A 25,754-nucleotide genomic window follows, 5' to 3' on the forward strand; every position below is an offset into this window, starting at 1 on the left:
AAATCTGCTTGCAGAGCTTTGTAATATTTTTGTGATATTAGCTATTGGAAGGAGAAATCAAAATACAAGGGAGGCACATGATTGACTGCGAGGTGGTACTAATGCTCCCCTGATAAGCAATAGCAGACCAGGAGCATTTTTGCTTCTGCTCCTTCAAACAAATACATCTGTGTGCACACCTCAGCTGCTACCTTCTGCCCAGGAAAAATACAAGAAAAATGAACTGAGCTAGAAACACCCTGAAGCTGCTTGTATTTTATCCCAGAAACTGAATAAAATTGTTCAAAGTGTAAGAGCAAAGACGAGTTGGTCTGTAGCTTGTTGGTTAAGTGAAAATGGAGCAATGCCAAGTTCAGGCTTTTCCTTGATGTCTGCCTTTGCATTCAAGGCCACTCATGCTTTCCTTCACTGGTCAGAGGGATGGCCTGGTTCAATGTGGGTCCTAGAATGGAACCATGGAGCAGTGCTTTTCCCAGCTGAAATGTTTGCTTAACACAACTGAGGTATAGATTGTGCTGAGTCTTGGGTTAGTAAGAGCTGTGAAAGAGCTGTCACTCTGAGTCAGGATCACCAGCTTCACTGCAGTCATGGCTGATACTGAGATAATGGGCAGTGCTCTTTGAGTGTGACAGCAGTGCCATGGGAAATCCCCAGCTGAAGTCTTCTGAGAGGCCAGTGAAATGCATTCCTGCATGTCTGGAAGCAGGGGCACTGCCACAGTCCAGTGGGAACCAGTGGTCAGCCCTGTCCTTCTCTCAGGTTAGGCCAGTGCAAGAATAAAATGTGTTTTAGGATTTAAGTCCCATATACTTAAGAATATTCATCATGCCCTTTGCATCTTCGTGAGATTGTTGTGGTTGTTCTCTCTTTTTCTCTAGAAGCCAGATTTGGATCTCACAGCTTCCCACCCTACTGTGCCTTGCCTTCTCTCCTAGGTGTGGTTATGGGATCGTGCCAATGGCAATGGCCATTTCATCTCTCTGCTGCTCACCAGAAAAGAGATAGCAAGAGCTTCTAAAATAAGTGTCTAGAGAGGCTGCAGTGGTGCTCACAGCTGTGAGGAGGCTATCCAAAGGGATGCCCTGCTGGCAGGGGCTAATTGTCCAACTGCAGCCTAGTTCTGCTCATGCTCCTGTGTCCTTTGGTTTTGTGCCCATTTTCCTGCAAAGCAGCATGAAGTTGCCTGGCACAAAACAGGTGGAGCTGTATCAAATAGTTCTTGCTTTCTCAGTTCATATGTCCATTTTTTGGGGATAAATCTGTTCTGAAATACTTCTGATTTGATGCATGAGAGGGCAGTAAAATAGAAAGTTTCTCATTAGCCTGCAACCTGTGGGTAATATTCATCCACTGATACTGTGACAAGGGAGGTGACTTGCTGTATGCTCTGCAGGGCAGACTCTGCTACAGTGGGACACCATATTTTTCCACCTCTCTAAGTTTTACAAGTGTGTTTGACCCTTAAATTCTATTTTAATGACTTTTTTTTAGGGACAGATTTAAAAATGCAAATGTTATTCTGAAAACAAATCAAGTACATACAATCTGACTCCCAGAAGCAGAAACTATTAAGCAAAGGTCTAATTCATCCTCTTGTAACAGTAAATGTGTAAACAAGTTAGAAAAAGTAATTTCATATCTTAGATTAAAATAAGTGTTTCAGATTAATATTTTTCTTATTTGTTTTCTTTCAATTAAAAATAATAATAATGTGCTGTTTTAAGCAAGCTGTAGTCAAGTTGGAAATTAATGGGAATGATGAACCTGGAAATCTATTTTGCTTAGTATGTTGTTCCACACAGTAAAATGAAATCAAATAGGGACAGCTCATATCCCTAAAATTAATGGTTTCAGTAACTGCCTGATCAAAATATTTTAGAACTGTTTTGTTTATAAAAATTGAAAACAATATCAAAGTTTTGGAATGAAATACAAATAGTCAGTGTTTTGGATCTTCCCATTAAATAGTTTTCCTCTAAGTTCTTCTAACCTACAGTTCCATGGCTGTGGTTCAAGCTTTTTTTTTTTTAAATTATTGTTTTATCCTAAATATCCCTCCTTGTTTTTAGCTAATTTCTGCACAGTTGACAGCAATGTTAGGGTATTATCTAGTTGATTAAAGAAATGACCAACCAACTAATAAAACCCATTTTTGAATGCCCTCTTAAGAGAATTATTGTCCCTTCCAAGCTGATGTTTTAGAAAGTCTATTCCATATTCTACAACCTTCTTTAGGAGGAGGAGCCCATCTCTTCTCCACAGAACTGTTCCTTGAAATACATGTGGCTTCATACCAAGAAAGCCAAAGACTTTGTGGTGTTACCACTTCCATCGAGTGAAATAATTAAATATAAAAATAGTTCAGTCACCAGTCACCTCCCACATAGGTATTGTCCTGCTTTTTCCTGGTTAGGGCAATTCCCAGGAGATGACTGAGTGAGATGGAGTTCAGCACGCTTTCTGAAAGATACATCACCGTGTGGCTGCTGGTTACTTTGTTGATTTAAGGGCAAATCACAATTACCACCATTTGTTTTCTCTTAGTAGTATCCAAGGAGTTATTTGGGATACTTCCTAGGTATGAGTCAACACAGCATATCGTTCCTGTTCTTAATTTTTATAGCCAATTAGGACCCTCCTCTGCTTTGCTAACTCTCCTGTATCATCACATAAATGCAGCAGGGCTAGCCAAGAAATCTGTGTGTGTGGGCATGAAGATGTAGCAAGTTCACAGACCCTGATGTCTTCTCACAGAGTATAAAGCACAGGCTGGAGGAATTTTTACAGGGCTCTAAGCAAACCTGTGTGGGTTTGCTATTCCCCCCAGAGGAGCCATGTGATATTGTAGAACTATCAGGTCCTGGGAGATTAAATGCATCTTGTGAGTTGAAAATCTTGGATCTCTTCCCAGCAGCTTTGTGTCTACTTTATTGATAAAATAGCACAATCTGATGTGTGCACGTGTTGGTTCTCTTAATGGCCCCCTTAAGTGGCCTTTGGCAGAAGGTGGACACTATGTAAATGTTACAGACAATTTGCTGCAGGTCAGTCTGGGTCTCACAGGGAGTGTCCATGTTGACACTTGGATATATCGCCCAGTACAAAACGGAAAATGGGCCTGCAGCCTCCAGTTTTTGTGGATACTTGCAGAAAATACATAGGAAGCCATTTTAAACAATCCTTGGATCAAAATATAGTGGGAAGTGGGATATATGAAGAAGGTGAATATTGCCTGTTGGAAAGTATGGGGAGCTGCTCTGTGGAATGATGTGAAAGCTTTGAGTCTCCCAACACAAGCTTAAGATACAGATTTAATTGTTGCCATTCACAGTGACTGGGGAGGAGTATCTTGAGATGATCTTACATTCCTGATGCTAATATGCTGAGTGTCTGATTATTTGTCTGATTTTTCCAAGAAACCATCTAATTCTCAATAGGCAAAACTTCCACACTCTGATACCTCTGTGGGGAATGGATGAGTCTGGAGGTAGAAATGAAAGGGACTTTCCAGCTCCGTGAAGTTTCTCTCAGAATGGCATTAAAACTTTCAGAGAAACATGCAAAACTCTCTTGCATAAATATTTTTTTAAAAATAATTTAAAAAATAAAATTGGTTTAAAAGAGAAAAAATCATTCAATAGGGAGAGAGATATTTAAAATATTTCAAATCACCATTGTTAAGAGAAAAAAACCCCAGGTATGCAATGTGGTAGAATTCCACTTCCTTACAGACCAAACTGTGATTTGGAGCCTGCTGGGAATAGGTAACAGGCAGAATAATTCAGTAATACACCAATTTAAATTCCCCAGCTAGCTATTACAGATTTGAGAACATTGGATAAACAAGAAGTTTGGCAATCAGTGTCTTCTCCCTCCATAGAACTTAATCTTCAGCAGAAAGTGAACAAAAGAAAGTGGGTGTCTCATTATCTCTTCGAATGAGGTGATAAATAAGAGGTGCAAGATAACATTCTGCTGTATCACCAAGTTGTACCTGGCAGACAGTATCAGGTCTGATTGGGAGATTCCTTTGGTGTGGGAGATGTGGCAAGTCTGAAAATTGGATGCAGTGCATGTCACAGCCTTGACTATCTTGACTAGACACTGCTGAATTTATCAAGAAAAATCACAGATAAGACTGGGACTATGTAGGAAAGTTTGTTATTTTTTAAATTTTTTTTCTAATTTTTTCTAATGTGCTAGACACAGAACCAGAGCCATTAAGGCAGTGTGTCTGCTTCAGGTGAAGTGCTCCCCTGGAATTTTGGCCCAGTCTCCCAGTATGACATGGGGCAGTAAGGCAGCTAAGAGTGGGGTGGTTTGGTTGGGGCTTTTCTTGACAACATGCAGTTGAGCAGGGTGCTCCCAGAGAAATCCAGCGGGAGTTGCTTCAGGGATATAGGCACCTTATTGCAAGCAGTCATCCATCTTTGGGGTTCTTTGTGATGAGCTGTTTTTATGGACACATGGAACAATCCAATTTGAAAGGGATCTCAAAAGATCATCTGGCCCAGCCTTTCATGGGAAGGGGAGCCTAGATGTGATTATCTAGCACCCAGTCCAGTCCTGTCTTGAATGCCTCCAGTAAGTACTGCTTGGTCTCAGATTTTTGTGCCCTTTAAGGAAACTTGGGCACACGGGGGCTTCAGAGTTGTGTTTTGGTGAGGCTATTGTACTTGGAGTTGGAACTCCTAATGTTGGAAATGTGATTCCAGGATAGCAGCTGCTACTGCAGGTGTGCTGAAATTAAGCAGTGAGAGTTGCTGCATGTCTGAAGTGAGATGTGACTCTGGCCCAGGCCTGTTGGTTTTCTTTCCTTAGGAACTGAGGTATGGGGCTGATGAGGAGAGACAGGCTGGTGTCTGCCTCAGATCTCATTTTGATATAAATCAGCAGGCACCCAGACCTGTTACTTGCTCCTCAGCAGCACTTCTGCTCCTGGAATTTAAATGTAATTGTAGTTGTCAGAAGTTGTTAGAAGTGTGAGTAACTACTCCTTTTATCAATAACAGCTCAAGACTGCACCTCTTAGGTAAAACACAGCTTTTCTTAGCAAGATGTGAACATTACTTTTAATGAGGAAAGTAAGTTCTTTCTGCTCCTGCATGGATCCTCATGGTAGAATCACCATTTCATTGCATGATGTAAGAGAACACACCAGGGCTAGTTTCTCATCATGGTTCACTGATATCTGAAGAGCACAATGCCTGTGATTCCAGTCCTATGGATACAATGCTCAGCTTTCAGATTTATCTTCCACCAGTCACTTGACATTTGAGCACCCCAGAGAGTGAAGCTGGAGGCACACCTACTGCATTCTTTTCTTTGCCCCAGAGGGAACGAGATTGAGGAAGCTGCCGTAGTAACAATTAGTCCCACAGACCTACCGTACTGAGGAAGGAAATAACATGAATATATTGCCCACCTGTGAAGGAGCACTTGGTGTTTAATGTTTGTTACAAGCCATATTATAGTAACTGCTCATAGAAATCTCTACCATACTGACTGGTCCATTGTATTGCACACTCATATTAAGAAGAAATCCCTGCCTGAGAGAGCTTGCAATTAAACGTGAAGCTGACAGACAAAGTGGTGTCCCCTGAGAATCTCTAGTGTATTCAGGCACAGGTCATTAAAGTGTTTCACTGCCTAACTAGCACTGAGGACTATAACAAAGTCAGAAACTGAACGCAGATAGAGTCCTGTTCCCATGACTTAGCCACAAATAAGCCTTTCATCTCTTTGCCTTTTGAATCCTCTTCTGAGAACATCAGGTTCTACAAACATATCGTGTCTGTGTTGCTGGACAAGCCACCTGCCAGCAGCTCTCCCAGGCAGGCAGGGTTCCATCAAACAGATAAACTGAAATGTTAGTAAAGTCAGAAAAAAACCAAACATAAAGAACCAAACCCCAGACCAAACCCTGGAGATTGGGAATACTTAAAAACAATTTACAGAAGTCTCTTCTTCAATATGATAATGAACTGAAGAATTGAAATCACTTAACTTCATTTACAAATCATGAATATGTATCAGTGCCTTTAAATGAAAGGAGGACTAAAACAGATATAGTGTTTGTTCAATTCATTAAAAGGAAGACAATTTATCAGGAGGTTTTTTCCACTCCTAAACTAAAGCTATATGCAAATGTCAGTAAATCAAGACCTTGCGCTAATTCTGCAGCATGATGAATATTTTTATAATCCTAATTAGAACCAGTCATTTAGTTCAGCAATTTCCCCCAATCTAGCCAATTTGAAATTAAAATAGATGCCTTGATTACAAAACTCATTAGCAAAGAAGCACCCTTTTTGCTAACCAGTTCATTTGGAATGCACAAGCTGAATGAAGTGAGGAGCACTTGTGTTGTCAATTGCCGTAAGTGAAGTGAGCCTTAATTGTTGGCATTGTGAAGTATTTGTATTGCTGCATGTTTCATTGCAGTATAATGTATCATTCATTAAACATAACAAAAGCATTTTTAAAATTTAATTAAGTGGTGTTGGTGCACCAGGTAATTTTTATAAAGTCAGATGTCACAATTGTTTGCATTTGAAGTATTGATGGGCATTACTGTCAGAAAGAAGACGTATGAGTCTACATTTATCATTCTGATTATGGTAGGCCTGGCAGTTTTAATAGGAGATGGGAAATTAAATTATGCAACCTTGGCTCTACTTCAGAAATGCCCAATGAATTTTGTCCTGGCAAAATACTGAACTTTGGGCTTGTGATGATTTGTGGTGGCAAAGAGAAAGTAACGGCTTGTGAAACTTGATTTAGCCAGAACAGACTTTCCTATTGCTTGTTATTTATGTTATAGACACTTCATGAGCAGGTTTTACTTTGAAAAGGGAAATATAGAGATAAATGGAGCGAGACACATTTGATGCTTAAATTTGCTCTTCTGCTGGAGCAACCTAGTTTATTGTGTAACAGAGCAAGGATCCTGTGGCTTATTCCTGGGCCATGCTAAATCATGGCTGTATATTGATTTTATCTGGAGCCTAAGTGGGGTGAAGAGTGGTTATAAATATAGCAGATGGGAATAAAAATGAAGGAGTGAAGAAGGCTGAAGAATAAGAACACCAGGGGCATGATTTATTTTGCCTGACTGTAGAGATCTAAAATGTTGCGATGTGTGCCTACATTGGGTGTCGTGGCTTCACATCGCAGTTGATGGTGATCTACTGAATGGTGTTGATTGATTTCTGGAAGCAAATGGAGGTGACTCTTTTAGGATGAGGTAAATTGTACCTTGGACTTATTTGTATTGACGAGGCCTCCTCTGAGTGTCAAGGAAGTAATTTCCTTTGCTGAGATGTAACTATTTGCTATATTACCTGAGATTAGGGGACTTGAAACCAACCCTGCTGCCTGGATGTGTGCAAAATGGATTACAGGGGATACGATTCCAATATGATCAAAACAGCAAAAAGCATTTAGTTTCCTAGTTCCTGTTATCATGCCTACAGATTCTAATGACCCTCACCCTGGAGAAGAGAGCAAACATGACGTGCAAGCAAAGAAGGAGTTTGCAACCTTTTGTTTTTCTTTTCCTTGAGGCAGCCAGCCGGATGGATGATACTGAGGGGTGAAGGTACAGTCCTCTCCCCCTCATCCCCCCACACCAGCCCTGCACATGTCTGTTACATCACCAGCACCCAGGAGGAGGGGCAGTCTGTGAGGGTGCTTCCAGAGGGGTGCATTTCTGTGTGCTGGACTGGGGGGCTTGCATTCATGAGCAGGAATGGCAGGTCTGGAAATAGCAGGCTGGCCCTTGCTCTGTGTTCTGCCACTAAGGAGAGGGCTTTCAGCTTCTTGAAATCAAAGTCTTTTTATACAGTTGAGAGATGGGTATCTGAGAGACAAAGACAGAGAAACTCCAGAAGGCAGCAGGCAGGAGCTGATATTTCCTGGCAGAACTTCCAATGTGGTTGGGGTGGGGTACCCTGTGTGAGAATTTCTCATCAGCAGGTGCTGTATTAGTAAATGGGCCACAAGGCAGAGAGGGTCCTTCTTTTATGTTGTAGCACAGCAGTCTGTTAAAAAGTTCATACATTTAATTTCAAATCACTTTGTTTCTATTATGTGAAACTGATTTATGTAATGCTAGAAGCTTGTATGTTTTTTCTTGGATTGTCCTTTGCAAGCAGGCTTCTCTCTGTTGCTCTTGCCCCTCCTTTTTGAGTCACAACAAACCATCCATGTCTCCAGTGCTTGTTTTCAGTGGGGAAATGGACCATGTTCTGATCTGATAGTGTACCTGAGGTGCTTTACAAAAGATGTGTGCAGTCACACATTGTAGCAGCTGATATTCAGTGTGAGTCCATTGATTTTAGCAGGGAAATGCTCATTAGCATCACTGGAGGATCTGACCTGAAAACATGTACAGTATTCTTTTCTCACATAAAACAAGATAGATGTAGTTTATGCCTCCTGGTGCACAGGGGTTTTTTCCCCCTAAAATCTACCTGGTGAGAGATGCAGAGTCCCTGGGCAGAGCACCTGTGTGCAAGCTCTTACTTGTGTTAGGGCAACTACTTATTTCTGTTCAACCTTGACATATGAAAATTCACATATATTTTTTTATAAATTTTCTCTTTTTTTCTACCTTTTTTTTGCATTCTGATAGAAACTTCACGTAATCAATTTTTCTGGGGAGTAAAGGTGCCAGAGGAACAGCTGCAACTCCTCTGTCCCCTCAGTAGGCATGGATGATTCAAATGTCCCATATGCTTAATGGTAATCCAGTGAATGTTTCAGGTTTTCATGCCTATTGTGTCAGTGGTGGAAGGCCAGTTCCTGGATTATTGGTCTAGCACCTCAGGAACTTGAATCCCAAGTGCTTAGAAATAATGAATTGGTCCTTTAAAAGTAATGAATTTGCCAGAGAAAAAAATCACAGGTGTGTTGGAATAATTTCAGTTGTCCTCTCTTATATGTCTCTTGTGTTTCTGGGACTGAAGAAGTGTTGAAAAGCATGTTTTTCAAATGCCTCCTCAGAGTTAACAGAATTAGAAATTTTTCTATTAAAAAAAAAAAAGAACAAAACCCTCAAGATTTTCATAATGTCCTAATTCCAGCACTGCTCTTCTACAGGGCATTTATGCTTCTAAGACATGTATCTTTATTCATGGTTGCAAATGCTGCACATCTTCAGCTGTGCTTTGGTGCATATTTCAGTTGGCTGTCTGTATTGGTTGTCTGGAGGAAGAATGGTGACCTGTTTGTGTAGGGTGTGCAAACACCTGTGTGCAGGTTTGAATTTTTGAAGTAGAAACCCCACAGTAGTTTTGTGACAGTTACAAGTTCTTCCAGAGTAATAAAATTCTTTAGATTTGTGTTCAGTTGATTTTTATAGGACTATGGTGGCTGTAAAATGAAAGTTAGGGCATGATGCAGTAAAATTTTGGTTCATTGGGAGTATTGTGGGTATGATAAAAGGAGGAGCTGAGGCACCAAAATGAAGGGTGATATGTTTGAGAGGAGGACAATTGATCAAAGAAACAACAAAGCTTAAAGCTTTATAGAAAATCCTTGTGATTCTGTAGTACAAAAGGAGGAAAATGGGATCTTTCTCACAGCTCCTACCTTGGGCAACTCATTTCTGCCAGAGGTTCAGTGATCATAAACTGTCTGAATATAGATTTTGTAGCATTTTATACTTGCAGTGTTCAAGAGATAAAAACATGTACAAATAACATGTTAGCAGAATATACTGGACCCAAGGGGACTTTCCTGCCATATAGCAAGAGAACAATAATGTCATCAAAAGTTTTGCTGCCAAAACAGGACTCTAGTTTTGTCCTCTAACAGAGCTCTTGCTTCAGGCCAGTTGATTTTCTCAGATCTCGGTGCAAGTCCACGAGAGTTATGCACACATACCCAGCGGCACAAATGCCACGAGTCTGAAAGTTCTGCTGCAAAATTGAGTCTGATATTCCTTAGCTGAGTTGTACCTTTTCTCTAGTAGCAGCATGGAAAAAGCTGCTTTATTTTTCCTTTGCAGCTTTCCACTATGAGTTATGCTGCACCATCACAGTGAACCTAGATTAATGTCAGAAATTAAAGTTATATTAAATCAAGTTTGGTGAGTTGTTGTTGATTGTAGTTGTTGCCTTGAATTGAGTTTGTGTAGTTGTGGGGCTTTGTAGAGGCTTTTCTCTTCACCCTACTTCATAAGATCGGTTGGAGGTACCTAGAATTTCAATTAAATGGGATAAATGGCTTAAATATAGACACCATAGAATATTTACAAGCCTAGAGAGCTGCTGAGAGAGGCTAGATAAGAGCTTTCTTTTTCTTGCGTGATCTGCAGTTGCAGATTCATTTATTCCAAAGGTACACAGTTTGGTTGCAGGAGCTGGGTGAAGGATGAATCAAAGATGACAGTGTAAATGGTGTCTGCCCAGCAGCCTGGAGGGATCCCTGGAACATGTGAGTTTCTCATTTGGTGATTTTTCTGGCAGTGATGCCTCAGTGCAGTGACAGCTTCTGCTCCAGCTGTCAAGCTAAATTGTTCCTGATGGTGGCTGGTATTTACAATGATGCTGTTCATTTGGGTTCCTCCAGTAAACAGTCTTGGATTGGGATGAACTGAATCTCTGTGAGGTGCAGGGAGGGATCTCTCATTTTCCATGAGACCTCTTACTCTTCCCTTCCAGCATGTGATCTCTAGCTTGGCTGTTTATATGTTGCGATGAATGCCTGTAAAATCAGGCTCTGCTTTTCCCTTCAGCTGTTGCCTATTGTCAATGCATGGATTGCCAGGGAATCTGATCAAAAAGAAATTTGGCTGGCTAAAGGTGAACTGAATTACTCCACTGGATTTTAGGAGTTGTAGTAAGAGAAGTACTGGAGAATATCTTCAATATAGCAGAGCCCCTCATGGAGACCAGAGCTGCTGTTAAGCAGAGTGAGGCTGAAAGGAATATAACTTTCTTTATTATATATTCAAGCTTACAGAAGCCTCTTGATTCATTATAGGACAGGATATGAAAAGTGCGTAGTACGGATGATGCCTAAAAGAATGCATTATACAAGAGCTGGGGTGTTTGAGCAGGAGATAATATTTGCTGAAGCTGCGTCTCCAATGCTATCAGAAATTGAGTTTTCTACCTTGTTTTTATAATCTTTTTGCTCATAAAATTTATTTCACAACAAGAGTTGTCCTATGTCCAACTTCTGTGCTCTCTTTTGGGGGACATAAGGCTCCCATGAACTAAAGTGGGCTTTTCTCTGGGCTGCTTTGGTCCAGTATTTGCCCTTTGTCCCAGGCAGCATAGAGCATAGGCTGTATGTGTGGACCAGAGCTGTCCAGAGAGGGATTTCCCAGTGCAGCATGTGTACGTGTCCTAAGTAGTATCTGTTCATCTACTGTAGTTTCCCAGAAGACTTTCAGGATGGCACTGGGGGCATATCCATGACCAAAAGAGATGTGTGGTGGCAGCCTATAAATGCCTGCTCTGCCCCATAAATCCCTGACAGAACCCAGGGCCTCAGGGTGAGCAGGCACAGTGCCCTCAGGGGGGAAGTGAGTAAGGACAGTTTGTGAGACAGCTCTGACTTTGTGAAGAAACAGAGCACTCTGAGAAGTGGGGGGCAGCTCCTGAGGACCTGTGAGGTTTGCTGCTTTTCAGCTGGTGAGATGAGAACTGAGTGGAATGGGGAACTGCACTCTGTCAGGGCTCTCCTAGTGAGAACAGCATTTTCACCTGGCTGAGGTGAGTTCAGGTGTGTGTCTGCTCACTGTCTGAGGGTGGTGGGTCACCAAACTGGGGAACTGTTTTGAGTAACCACCTCTGTCTGTGAAAATGCTGATGAACGGCAAACTGCATTGGGTGGCAGGTGTGTGTGTGCGTTAAGTAACATTCAGTTTAAACTGGGGCAGAATACATTGTTTAATTTTGCCTAAATGACACATACTGCTTGAAACCAGACTAATATTTCTTTCAAGCTGTGTGAAGTTTTTTTACATGAACAATGACTACGCCTCAGAAAAAAAAGCTGTTCTAAATGCAGTTTCAAAATCTATTCATTAATGCCCATGTACACAGTTTCAGAAATGTTTTTTTTCTACATGAATAAATAAATTGGAAGAATCTTATATAAGTTTAAAAGGTGGTTTGGTGGTGTGAAATCTATTTCTTCCACTAATCTGAAAAAATCCCTGTGCCATTAAATCCTGGTCTGTATAATATAGAGGTTAACCTACAAATAGTGCCACAGGGTTTGTAAAGGAAGGAGGAGAGGAACAGCCATGCATGTGATTGTAGCTTTATGTCCCACTTTGGCTAATGCCTCAGCCTCTGCTGCTTTGTCCCTTGTAGTCTTATGCTCAATAAACATGAAAGATTGGTCTGTAATAGCAATGAATGTACCCAGATGCTTGCACTGTAATTAAAGGCATATATCACACAATAAAGCACATTTGAATGAAAAATCTTCCCATTAGACGTGTGGTTCACATTTATTTCCCCTTATTGTTAAACTTCTGGAGTATAACCATTGATGGAGTGTAAGGAGGGACTTCTAAAGGGCTGCAATGTGAAGCCCCCAGGGGCACAGAAAATTTCCCCATTGGGCTGGAAGGGCACAGAGCTCCTCAGTGCAGGCTGACCTGCACAGCAGCATTGGCTTCATCCACGTGGTTGGTGGATCCAATTAGCACAGACCTCAGACCCGACACTGCCTAATGATTTTTAAGTTGAAGAAACTGGACTAAGGGATCAGCCTGGCTTTGAGACAGAAAAATCAGCAGCCATTAGAAGTGATTCACTCTTTTATGAATGTTAAAGAGCTGGTCTGAGGGAAAAAGGAGTGAAGCAGCCTCTGCAGACAACAGGAGCAACCTAAAACCTCCCTCTGCCTCTGGCTGAGCCTCTTGGATGCCAAAGGAAGAAAATCTGGTATAGATAACTCCTAATGCATCTTGTAGCCTCTGGTAGCAGAAGGCAGCTCTGCCATCTCAATTCCCCTCTGATCTCTTCATGGTCCCAGTATTGTTCCCTTGTTCCTGTTCTCTACTTTAGTCCTCTCTCAAAATCTAAAGCTTATTTTGAAATGGTTAAAAGAACATGGAGAAAGGAATAAATAAGCAATCAGAAAAGTTAACCTTCCCTTAAAATGGCATTTCTATTTATAGTACCTTTTGCGAGTTGCTAAATTCTTTAGAAATGATTGAAATGTGTTTTGATTGACCAAATTGAACATATTTTTCCTCCAGATCTTCAGTTTAAGGGGAAGAAAAAAGAAAGTAATATTTTTCATCTTGCTTCTGCACCACTCTAGCATTTCTGGAGGTGGGGGAAAAGCACAAAATAAAGAGAGCCTGTTTTACACCCAAGGCTAAAACATACCTTAAGCTCTTTGTGATACTAATTTGTGACACTGCTGCAGCTGTATCTGGATTTCTAGTTCCACTAGAAACCAGTCATGGAGTAGAAAAGCAAAAGATGCTCTGCTCTTAGCAGAAGTACCAAATTTTTGGCTAAGTGTGCTTGGTTCAATAAGGCTTAAGAAAAATTTAATTTTGAAGGTTTTTAAATGGACTTTTTTTTTTTTCCCCCACGACTTTGATCTACTTTTGTCTTTTTCTTGGAGATATAGTGGCAAAGCAGAGAGAGCCAAGTCTTGCTTTCAGCATCAGGTTTAAAGTGGACCCATTGAGTGAAAGCATTTTTTTAAACTATGAAACAATGAAACATGATGTCAGTGCATTGTCTTAACCTGTCTGACTTTATCGGAAACCAGGCTGAGCTATACAAGTACATCCTGACATCAGACATTTCCAAAACATTTGGTCTTTGCTCAGAAGATCCCTGACCAGTGTTTTACTGTGGTGGGATGGAGACTGAGTTTCTTTTGCCTGAAGACCTAGTCTTGCTGATAAACTTGTGAAATATTTTTCTTAAAATGCAAAGAAACTCCCTTTCCAGCTTCAGAAATCTTTATTGCATTTTTTTCCTCTCTGTATGGGACAGATGATGGAAATGTATTTAGTATTTAATTTCTGTCTTGTCTGGTTTTCAGAATACCCTGTTTCCAGTGTTGAATCTATGATACAAAATCTGTAGGGAACTGAGCAGCTCTGACACGTGAGTCTCAGACACGAATCAGCCTGGGCATATTCTCTTTCTATGCCTAAGACACTCTGGCTGTACAATGCTAGAGGAGAACCTTGGGCTGCAATGAGGTCGCTTGATTCAGCTTTTAATCACCTGGAAAGGAAATCAAAGTAAAGAGATAAACTGGTCCATTTGTTTTCATTACAATTACTAGTTTTTACTACTCTGTGTAAACAAAGACCATAAATTTGGTGCTGGTAGACTTCTTTCTACTAAGTTCAACCCCACAAGCTGTTGCACAAATCTTTTGGCTCGAGATGGAGGATTTATTTTTAGCTTCTTTAGTGTGGAGCTTTCAAGGGTGCCTTACCTGAATTGTGCTTTCCAGGCAGCTTGTGACAAGAGAAGAAAAGGATAAGCTCTTTTTTTGCATTATTTAGGGGTCTAGAAGCACTTCCAAGTTTCAGATCTTGGTACCACTGGAACCCTGCCTTGCAAGGTGCCAAGGATAGGTGACTCCCTTGGAGGAGTTGGAAAGAACAAGCACAGACAGTCCTTGAGGTGGTTGTCAGCTTGCAGGTGATGTCAGCCTTTGTGTCCCTGATGATAACTCTTGACACTCCAGGGATGTTTCACTGAGGCCCAGGCTGAGGGGAATAGTGGAATACAAGAAGGAGGGGAATATTCCAAATTTTTCTTTGAATGCAGCCTTTTCTGCTGTGGGTAATAAAGCCACTTCCATGGCAAGGGTTGCTCCTGACCTGGTTTCAGCCACAGAACTGAAGTATTTTAGATCCGAGTCCTGTACCTACAGTGCTGCAAGTAACACGTCCTGCCTCCCAGGAGAACCTGAGAAGGGGGTTTCCATAGACCCCACAGTTTAAACATTACACTGGTGCTGTGAAAGGCACAGGTATCCATTTGTACTTAAAAAAGCAGGGATAGAAGAAGTGATAAAGAAGAAGGGCGTGTTTCTGGGGTACCAATAGCTGTATTCATGGCTGTACTGAATCTATCCTGTCTTCAGCTGGTTGTTGTCAGACATGGCTTATCTGTTCTGTACTCTAGAGATTGAAAAATATTGTGAATTTTTCCTCCAGTTTATTTTCCTTCTAGGAATGACCTTTCTGAAATATTAATGATGACACCCTTCTTCTTTTGCAATTTCATTTATAACACAGAAGTGTAGAGAAAAGAAACATCTTGGGTTTTCTGAGAATTTGCAACTTTTTCTTTAATATTTTTGTGGTGCTAATGGTTTTTTCCTTCTCTAGAGAAAATTTAAGACCCTGCAACAGACTTTTCTTCTGAGTTATCCTTTGCATGCAGTCCAATTTCCTACAGAAATGTTGACCTAATTTTATTTTTTTTCTGCCCCGGTTTGAGTTTTTGGCAGGCACCCTGCACACATCTTGTAGATTTTTCCCACCAGCTCTGGCTGAGAAGGTGCTAGTTTGCTTTGTGCTTTTCTGGGATCAGAGCCATCTTTTCATGTAAGCAATCTGAGCTACTGCTTGGGATCATGCTCTTCTGAGGCCAAGCAGGCCAGGCTAATCTGACCCTCCTCTTCCATAATGTGTCTGTTCCTGCCAAGTTATTACCACTAGACACACTCTCACCCTCATGCATTTATTTTGAATACATCTTTCCATCATCTGCTGTATGTATTTTCTGGAGGAAGTATATTTTTTTTCTAATAAATGAATTGTTCCTCTAAATGCATGTACACTTTATCTGACATCATTTGAACCCTTGGATGACTGGCAGGCAGAAAACTATGGAGTGTCTCACCACATGTTTTCTAAGGCCAATAGACCTGATTTCATAGCAAGAAATAATATTTGAATTTATTTGCTGATAGGCTTTTATGTATGCTCCTGGTGCCCTCCTTCTTACATGTGTATACATGAGAGTCTATAAATATCAAAGCTCTGTCAATTTCTTCAGTCTGTTTTCTATTGCTTTTCATTGTATAAGTGACATCTATACATGCTTCTTGCAATGATTGAGTGCACCCAGGATATTGTATGTTTGGTCTTTCTTGGGCTTGCCTTCAAACTTCATTCTTCTGTGTGCTTCCCCCATGAAGACTGAGCTGGTCATGAAATCCATCTCAGCCAGATCATGTGTCTCTGGTGGGGTCATCTCCTTCTGCACTGGTCACTGTGAGCTTTTTTAGTGTCAGGAGAGGCAGAAGATTCTAAGGCTTGAAAAATGAGCAGTTTTAGAAGTGTCTTGCCTGTTTAAAAATGAGCCTTGGTGACTAGCTCAGACATGGATAACTAACATCAGGGGGTTGAGTCTCCCTGTGTTTCCTTCATTGCTCGTTCTTCTCTACTCTCTCTGTAACTAGAATTGAAGCAGACCAGTTTCTCATGCTGTTCCAGTTCTGAGAAACTTTACTTTTCCAGAAAACCTAAAACCCTTTTTTTCCCCCTAGCTCTCATTGGTAAGATAAACAAAACACCCAAACCAAATTAATTACCCACAACCCTGAACAAGATCTTCCAAGCCAGCCAACATGATGTGTCACCCTGAGAGTTTGTACTGGAGAATTGCAACAGCATTTTTCACATGCAACACTGTGTATCTGTAGCTCCTTTCTTTACAGTTCTGTAGTTCTGAATGTGTTTCTGGCATAGTGCTTGTGTTTGTGGCACAGAATCTGACACCAGGGATAAAGCTCCTTCTTTAAAGGGCTGGCCAATTTACTTGGAAACAATGCTGGTGTGAAATAAAATGTTGCCACTGTTCTTAGAGTTTGAAGACGAAGCATTCTGCCTGTGGTACATAAAATCCTTATGATTCAGATTTGTGCTGAGCAAAACAAGCAGGAGTTAAGGTCTGGCCTGTAGTGAAACAGAGTTGGGTATCACTGAGGCTGCCAACGTCTTTCCTCGCACAGATTGTGTTCTTGGTGAGCTGCAGGGCTGTGTTGGTGGATGTGATATGTTTGGTGCTAGCTATGTTTGCTAGTCCTTGAGTGGGGAGTATCATGATGCTGTTTAGATAAATATTTGCCATTTACCTTTTTGATGGTACAGCCTTTCCTGTTGTAAGTGATAGGTCTGACCAGACTCCAGAGTAGAGGCAGAGTCAGATCCGCTGCGTACCACTCTTTAGTTGCATCAAGAGACAAGACAAGCCCAGACAAACATAAAGACCCATAATGGTCTTAATTTTTCAGTTATCAGAGTAAGTCACATAACAGAGGAGGTTGCAGAAGGGCCATACCCTCACAATACCACCCCCATGGTACACTGGAGTCCACCCCTCTTGAACCACTGTGTTGGAGTGCTCTGGGAGGTGGAAATGCCAGAGATGACTTGTCACTAAAGAGCCAGAGCAGAGATTTAAAATGTGAAAATCTTGGCACCATACCTACTTTTTTTTTTTTCTTTTGCTTAGTATTCAGCCTTAGGACAAATAAATTTATATTGAATTCTGCTGTACTTGCCACTAAATTTGTTGTCTTTTCTAAAGCTTGTCTTCTCCTGTGAAGAGAGATAAACAAAAAGTATATGTATATATTCAATTTTAATACATACTAGAAGTAATTTTATTGTATGTTTTATTTATTTATTCAACACTAACCTTTGCATTTGAATCTGTAAATAATACTATAAAACTGAACTGGGCCAGAAGGGCCTTTTAGGGATTTGCTCTGTCATACAGCTTTGAGATTCAGTCATCTGGTTAAAATTTGAAGTGGATGCCCAGAGTAAATACGTGAATAATAAATAAAAATTACTGAAATGAATAATAGCCTCTATCTCTTTATCTGAAATCACATAAAGACTGCAAGTTCACTTTAATCCTCATGACATCAGTCAGTCTTAGCTTTAATAGAGAAAAGAAAGGAAAAAACTTAGACCAATAACTGGTCTCTGGTTCTCTGGTTTTTAACTTGATACAGAGTGGGATGCTCCCTGAAAGAGACACTGGGAGACATGAATGGTTGAAAGAGATTGTGCTTCATGTCACTGAGCTTTCTGTAGTTACTGCTGTTATTCTGCTGCAGAAGAAAAGGAAATGCCAGGGGCAAAAGATAAAAGAGAATCAAAGGAAATGGCTGTATGTTGTTAATCCTTTCCTCTCATGGTGAGAATGGTTAATCCATTGCAGAATACAATCAGGATGCTAGACCCACTTGGACTTGCTTGTGAGCATGACTTAACTGGGACTAAGTTGCCTGAAGCCTGGCTAACTGGCACCTGTAGTCAGGACTTACAAAGGATAACCAAGTTTTTTGATGCAACTGACGCAACTTGGTCTGTGCTGTGTAAGCCATGTCCAGTGACTCAAGGAATATTCCTGGCAGGAACTGTGCTAAAGTCTGGGTAGAGTTGTAGCACTGTAGAATTTCAACTTTGGGGTGTGGATTCTCAGTTATTTTTTCTAAAAACCTATGTGTTCTGAGAATTATGTATCTTAATATTGATGCTGAATTCATAAACCTAATCTCGAATTTGGACAAGGAGTTTTGTTTTCCTGGCTCCTTTAATTAAAAAAGATGAGCGATTCTTTGTTGCTTTATTTTGTATCTACATTTTTTTAGGTAATAACCTGAAAAGCAGAGGAAGTCTGGCTGCTGTGGACTTGTATTGCAGTATGTTACCCTATCTAGAGACAGTTCTAAAGAAATATGGCCAAATTAGAACATACACATAATATCTGATCTCCTGAAGAACATGGGGCAGAAAGTCTTTCTTAATATTTCCTACAAGCTTAGTTGTGTTGGCTGAAGTTTACATAATTGGAGCCCTTTCTGACATGAAGATTGAAGGATGTGCTTCCATATCTTTCCTCCATATGTGTTTTACTGGCAGCTTGAGCTGTTACTGGCCAGACTGGCATTCTGTTGGCATAAATACAAAGGCCTGATTCTTTTGTCTTTACACATATCAGTTGCTTTAGATACTTGATGGAGTCTGAATTTCAGTTTCTGACTTTCTTTTGCTGACTATACAGTGATTTGGTTGTGTAGTTGAGTACAAACATAGCAAGAATTAATTAACTGCCTCAGGCTTTGGACACTGCTCAAACAGCCCTTTCCAATCATCTTTCTAAATTGATATATGGTCCAGCTCTGATGTGGCTGCTGCATCTCTGTGGTCAAAGATGCTGCCTGTTCAAGAAAGGTTAATATTCAGTGTGAGCACATGTGGTTTATCTTCCCAGTCACTCTTAGCCATCCATCACAGTGGTGCCACAGGACACATCACTAGGTTGTGAACCCTTCCAATCTGAACATGGACCTGCCTCCAATTTGCATAGCCAGCTACTGAAATCAAATGCAATGCAGAATCTCATGCTCAAATCCTATATTTTCCCATTAGGGACTTAAATTTGGCTGTTACAAACATTGACTTTTTTTTCAGTTCTCTTATCTACATCCTTAGCTGGCAATCAACCCTTGTTTTGTTAGACCAGAATATGTATCAGATGAAATTTATTTGAAATCCTGATCAAAATGCTGCCTGATATTTAGTTCTCTGTGATCTAGTGGTAAAGGATCGTAGTTATTTCTCAAAGTGTATTTTTTTTCTCTGAAGGACCAAATTTGCTCCTAGTTGGAGAAAAGGAGATTACATATGTTTTGATTGTGAGAGGATGCATTGTGGGTAAGAAAATAATTACATGGAGAATGGTGTTTGTGATATTAAGCAGAATATATATGAAGCAAGTATATGTCTGAAACTCAGTGTGGAATTGCATGGAAACTTGGTTACAGTACAGCTGTGTCATTTCTTAACCAGAAAGACTCAAAAAGATCATTATATTGAAAATTTGGCTTCCAAGGACAGTCACTATCTTTGGTGTTTAACAAATGACCAGGTTGATTTCTAACTTATCTAAAAATTAAATGTCATTCTCAATATTAGAAAATATTGTATATTAGGATATTATAATATAATATATATTAGGAGCAATTTACTTTTCAATACAGAAAAGATTTGATTCACTCCATAAAAACAAATCATGGCATGACCTTGAATATAGAGTCAATAACAATATATTATATACAATAACAATACAGAAGAGATTTGATTCACTCCATAAAAACAAATCATGGCATTAACTTGAGTATAGAGTCACTACCTCATCAGAGCCATGTTGACTAACCTGATTTCTCTCATTCTATTTGATACTAGGAACTCACATGTCACCTGCTTCCTATTAAGCAAAAAAAGCCAGGAGAACAGCCAGCTTTGTTATATGGCAGTCAAAATGAATGTGTTGACAGCTGAAATTTGGAAGGACAGAGTTGTTTGACAATGTTTGGGAAGAGACAACCTGCTTTTGATTCTCAGGAACCCAGTCTGGTTTAAGAGTAAAGGGAAGCCATTGCCTTGTTAGCCTCCCCTGGCAGTCAGCGTGATTGATAATTGTGTATAATCATTGGGAACAATCCATTAATGTTCTTTAATCTGAGCTGATGTTAATTATCAACATTTTTCCTTCTTTTTCATCTGAGTTTATTCTTTCTCACTCTCTCTCTGTCTTCCAGCTGTACAGCTCCATGGACTTTGGAAGAAAATGGCAGCTCATGCACGAGCGGGTCACTCCAAACAGGTTTTACTGGTGAGTGAGGGCTGCTGGCTTGGCTTGCCTTGGGTGGGTCATGGAGGGGAGAACATCTAACTTGAACCTATTGGTTGCTTTACCTAAACATGAAGTATACCCTTCGTTTTGTTCATCATCAATGCTACAAATTCTGTCCATGGAACACACCTTGCAGTGCAATAGTCTCTCTTCTCGTCTGATAAAATGTCATGTCTTTTACAGAGAAGTACAAGTCTTTTGATAATTGCAAAAACTCCTGCTTCTTCATTGTACACCTGCTTAGAGTAACACAAAGGAGCTGTCCAGTGCCTCAGTGACAAACCTGTGACCATTTGACTTACTATTTTTCAGCTCTTTAGAGAGTTACTTTAGCCTAGAACACAGTCTTTTGTGCAGAGCCAGCCACTCTGACCAGTCTCCTTATGCAATCTTGGTGAGAAGGGATGATTCACTCTGCTTTTAATCACTCTCTGAGGAGCCAGTTTTATTATAGTGACTAGTGAAAGCCCAAGATCTGCAGTTTGCTAAAAATCTGCTTTGTGACTCAATTCATTCTCATTTCCTAAGTGTCAACCTCTCAAATTGGAAGAGTGTCTTAAAATCAGATGATGAAACAAATTTAGTTCCTATCTCCAGGCTCAGCCGTCTCAGATGCCTCTTTTCCAAACATCTCTGCACCATGTGAAGACTCAAGAATTGACTTTTAGAGAGAAAAAGAAGAGTGTAGTTCTTCTGTAGTTGAGTATAGGATTTAGGGCTTGAATCAGATTCTTAATGCTGTACTTACTATATGCCGGATGATGGGGTGTGTATGAACGTGTAGAAGTGCTGATTTACAGAATCTCTGCATAGCTAAAAAAAGTGTCTGGTCCTTAAGACCCAAAAAGATTGTAATATTAAGGAACCAGAGGACTACATTTAGGATGGTTAAAAATAAAAAGAACTTGGAAAACTTAAAAATTTACTCCCAATTACAAAGCATGATGCATATCTATGTCTTTATCTATATATCTTAGAGTAAAAATTCTCATAGAAATTTTTGCACCTCATTGAAAGCCCCTAGAATCCAGGCACAAAATATCTATAGATTGTGTTTTCAGTATTTCCACACCTTGCAGTGGAGGTAAAGTCCTCATTTCAAATTATCTACATCCTTCTGGAAATCTCTCTAAACATCTTTTAGACTCCAGCATTTAAAACATTGACTTCTTGTCTCAGGGTCTACCAATTTCCCTTAGTGTCCCTGAGGAATCTGGACAGTGTGAGAAGATTCTGAACACTGAGGAAAGAAAGTTTTGAGGTTCCTAAGTCATACAGACCTGCAAAATATATCAAAGGTCTAGAACCTTGTCTGTCTGTGTTATTGTTCCACAATTCCATAATGTTGGAAAGGAAGTTGTTTTTCACTCCTGGTTCTGGTGGTGGGTGGATGATTGACCTATCAAAAATCCTTTGATCTCACTATTCATGCTGAGTGCACATGACAAAAGTGAGTGTAGATCCTCTCCAGGTGTATCCTTCTGTAGAGCAGAATAGCTGGTCCTTGGAATAATTTTACCCAATCCTTCAAATAACACAAGTGAGCTTAGGGGAGAGGCTTTCTTGGAGGATGAAGTGCAAGGGCTAAGCTGACTTGGGAAGAAAAGCAGAACCTCTTTTTAAAGGACAGGTTGAGATGTTGTGCCTTATTTTCTGCTTCCATATAACAATGGTCAATGGAAGTTACCTGTTTGTCCCTTTAACACCCAAATGTGTATTGTTTTCCACAGTCTACCTAATTTTTCATTGTCTTTTTCTGCATGGTTTGAACACTTTTTTTAGCAGTGCATTATGTCTGTGTTTCAGGTGCCTTTTTCTCTTAGGAAATGTACAAGTCTTCTATAGCTAAAATTCATAAGACATATACTTAGAAATTTTTATTCCACTCAGAAACAGCAGAGTCCCATGGAGAATAAGCTTCCCAAGAGAGTGAATTAGGTTTTTCCCAGAGTGGTAGGGATTTGAAACAATCCATAGTACAGGGATAAGAGGTATTGAAATTGTGGAACATAATAACTCTCTGTAACTTTTATTTCTCTATTTCTTTTCTTTCCCTTTAAAGCTGCAAACTGTGATGGCTTGTAAGATCTGTACAGAAAAATACGCAAAAAACATTTTAGCCTCTGAAATTTGTCGATTTCTTTTTAGTGTGCTAAAAAAGAGAGAGAAAAGTGGGTATAGCTGTAGGTTTCAGAGGGACTTAAGCCACTACTCTGTGAACCTCAGAGAATCATAAAATAGTGTAGGTTGGAAAGGACCCTGAAAATCATCTAATTCCAATTTCCTTGCCAGGGCCAGAGCACCTTCCACTAGACCATGTTGGTCAAAACTCCATCCAGTCTGGCCCTGAGCACTTCCAGAAATGGGACATCTGTGACTCCTCTGGGCAACCTGTTCAATTGCCTCATCAGCCTCACAATAAAGAACTTATTGCCATTATCTATTCTAAACCTACCATAGTTAAATTGAAAGCTACTACTCTTGTCCTGTTACTACATGTTCTTGTAAAAGCTCCCTCTCTTTAGCTACTGAAACGTGCTGTAAGTTCTCCTGCAGCCATGAGGTTCACACAGACCCACGTCTCAAGTCTGTCAGTCTCTCTCTGGATGGCATCCCTTCCCTCAGGTGTGTCAACTGCAGCTCTCAGCTTGCCTGTGGCAAGCTTGCCTTTCCATGTCACCAGCCTATCACTGTCCCTGTCATCAGTCTATCAAACACTACATTATTGAACCTCTGAATTAAAACTTCCAAGAAAGTTGTAATAGTAAGGATACAGAGATGCCAAAATGAGACAAGCTGCTCTTTTGTGCTGCTCTGCATTGTTCATTAGCAGAAGCTCAGGTAAGCATCCTTCATGAAATGGGATGGTCTCTATCTGATTGGAATGCAGCTGGCTTTATCTGGGCCAGGCTTTGCTGAATGTGTTTGCCTTCAAAACATGACTTTCATCTCTCAGGCTGCTTTGAATGGACTTGTGAAGACTATAAACTTCACCCAGTTTGTGTGATCAGTCAACCTGACAAGAAGAGGTCTTATTTTTCTCTCTGAGATCTTTCTGAATAATTATACCTTCCCTGAGAGACCTCACACATAGAGACCTTAAGGCCTGGAGTGAAGCATGATTGCTTCAGAGCTTGTTAGACTGGAATGTGAATTTTCCCTCAGCAGGGTAAGAACAACCTCTCTGTTAGTCATAGACACACAAGTCACTCTGTGCATTTTTTGGTGTAGCTCTAGCAGGCAGCGTCTGTGATGGCTCTCCTCTGGTCAAAAACAAAGCTCTAAGCTCCAATCCCAATTTCTGGCATTGTATCCTGGCTCTTGCTTTCAGCTTCTTTCCTTAGTCATAGTTGTTGGTGCTACTCACTGGTTTGTAGTTTTGTGTTCCCATTCATTATGGATGTCACATGTCCAACTGTTCATGGGACATCTCTCATCGGTTCCTGAGCCTGCTCAAAGTTTGTGCATGAGCTGAGATTCACCCCTGGGCCACTCACAGTTATAAAAAGCCCAAGGATTTGAGTTCTCTACTTTGGTAGTAGTGATTCATTTGTTAACTACACCCACTGATGACAGTGGCAGAGCTTGAACAGAATGTGTTACTTGATGTGTGTGCAGGCATCCAGATTTGGCTCCCACGTGCCTTGGCCGTAGATTTTAATAACTTAGGATCCTGTAAGACTGGAAATAGCGAGTTTACGCTAATGTGATACAGAAATTCCAAGATCAATCAAGATAACTGAAACCAGCATGGGTGCAAAGTTTGTTAAAAACCTACTCAATGTTCTTTTCTTTCAGAACACATTTCTGCAGCTCCCTCTGGGCCCTGTTCCTTTTGTATCACTATAACTTAGACACCTGTGCTGCCATGTGGAGGATATGAAAAAAAAAAGCCCGTATTTTGTACCATAGAAATGCTGGGGAAGCTTCCTCGCCTGTAAAACACATGGTGTGTTCTGCTGACTAAATACTGTTGCTCTCCTGATAAAGATTTGTAGGACTTGAATTGTCCTTAAGTATTTTTTTACTACCTCTGCCATTTCCTGCAGCAGCACAGTGGGGCCAAGCAGGTGGGCAGGATGGTTTGGTTACTGGAGCATTCACCAAGCACTTTGCTGGAGCACAGCTTTTCCCTCTCACCTTGGGTGATTCCAGCTGACTTTGCCTTGTTACCCTGAAGGTGAGACTGGGATAGGAGAGCACCTTGATGACTGTAGTGGGTGAAATACTTCAATATAGTAATATGAAATGCTACAGCAGTAGATTAAGAGCACTAGAGGGTAGAAAAGAATGAAAAGATGCTTTAGTGGCATATAAAATCCTTTTATCATCTTATGGTTTAATTCTTTCAAATACGGAGTATCTCAAGGGGACCTGTGTTTTCTGTCCAATCAGCTAAACAGCTGTGAATATCCCCTGTCCATCTGTCTTTGGAGACCCTGCCTATATTTGCTGAGCAGACACAAGGATGCACCATCCTGAGTAGAGGAAAGCACTGTATTCCTTTGGACACTGACACCCTTTTTTAGTGTCTCCCCAGGCTTTTCTTTTTTGGAGAACACATTCCTGTTTCCTGCCTTACATCATCACTAAGGAATATGAAGTAGTGGATATGGAACCATTTTCCTTGGTGTGGTTTTTTGGGGGGGGTTTTCGTTTTTGTTTTTTTGGGGGTTTTTTTTTGTGGTTTTGTTGGGGGCTTTTTGGCCTGTTATAGCTAGACATTTCCCTTGTCTCATTTAAGTCATGCTCTCAGGGATCATGGTGATTCTCTCAAAGCCTGGGAGCAGGAAAGTGGGGAATACCCACTTTCATGGAAGAGAGGGAGAAATCTGTGCAGAATTTCTGTTGCCTCTGGTACTTCTGATACTTGGAGTCCTGAAGTCAGTGTGCAGCACGAGTCTAGTCAGTAAAAGCCACTGAAATACACACTAGTGATGAGAGCTGGACAGAAAAGACCAACAAGGCAGGAAAGGACAGACTGGGAAGAGGAAAATAGGACATGCACTAGTGTGGCTTCAAGGAGCAGTGTTTGTGTCTGCAAGTAGAAAAAATAGGTGTATCAAGCAAATATGTGTA

The 25,754-nt window shown here is 40.6% G+C and overlaps 1 protein-coding gene across 1 annotated transcript in view; it reads left to right on the forward strand.

Moving 5' to 3' along the window:
* SORCS3 (sortilin related VPS10 domain containing receptor 3) overlaps positions 1–25,754 on the forward strand; it is a 263,846-nt gene that overhangs the window by 146,161 nt on the left and 91,931 nt on the right. The window contains 1 exon segment of the mRNA XM_039709347.1: positions 20,581–20,654. Coding sequence (XP_039565281.1) covers positions 20,581–20,654 — 74 coding nt within the window.

Source organism: Passer montanus, unplaced genomic scaffold, assembly GCF_014805655.1.
Source record: "Passer montanus isolate IOZ18808 unplaced genomic scaffold, ASM1480565v1 scaffold21, whole genome shotgun sequence".
Classification (NCBI taxonomy): Eukaryota; Metazoa; Chordata; class Aves; order Passeriformes; family Passeridae; genus Passer; species Passer montanus.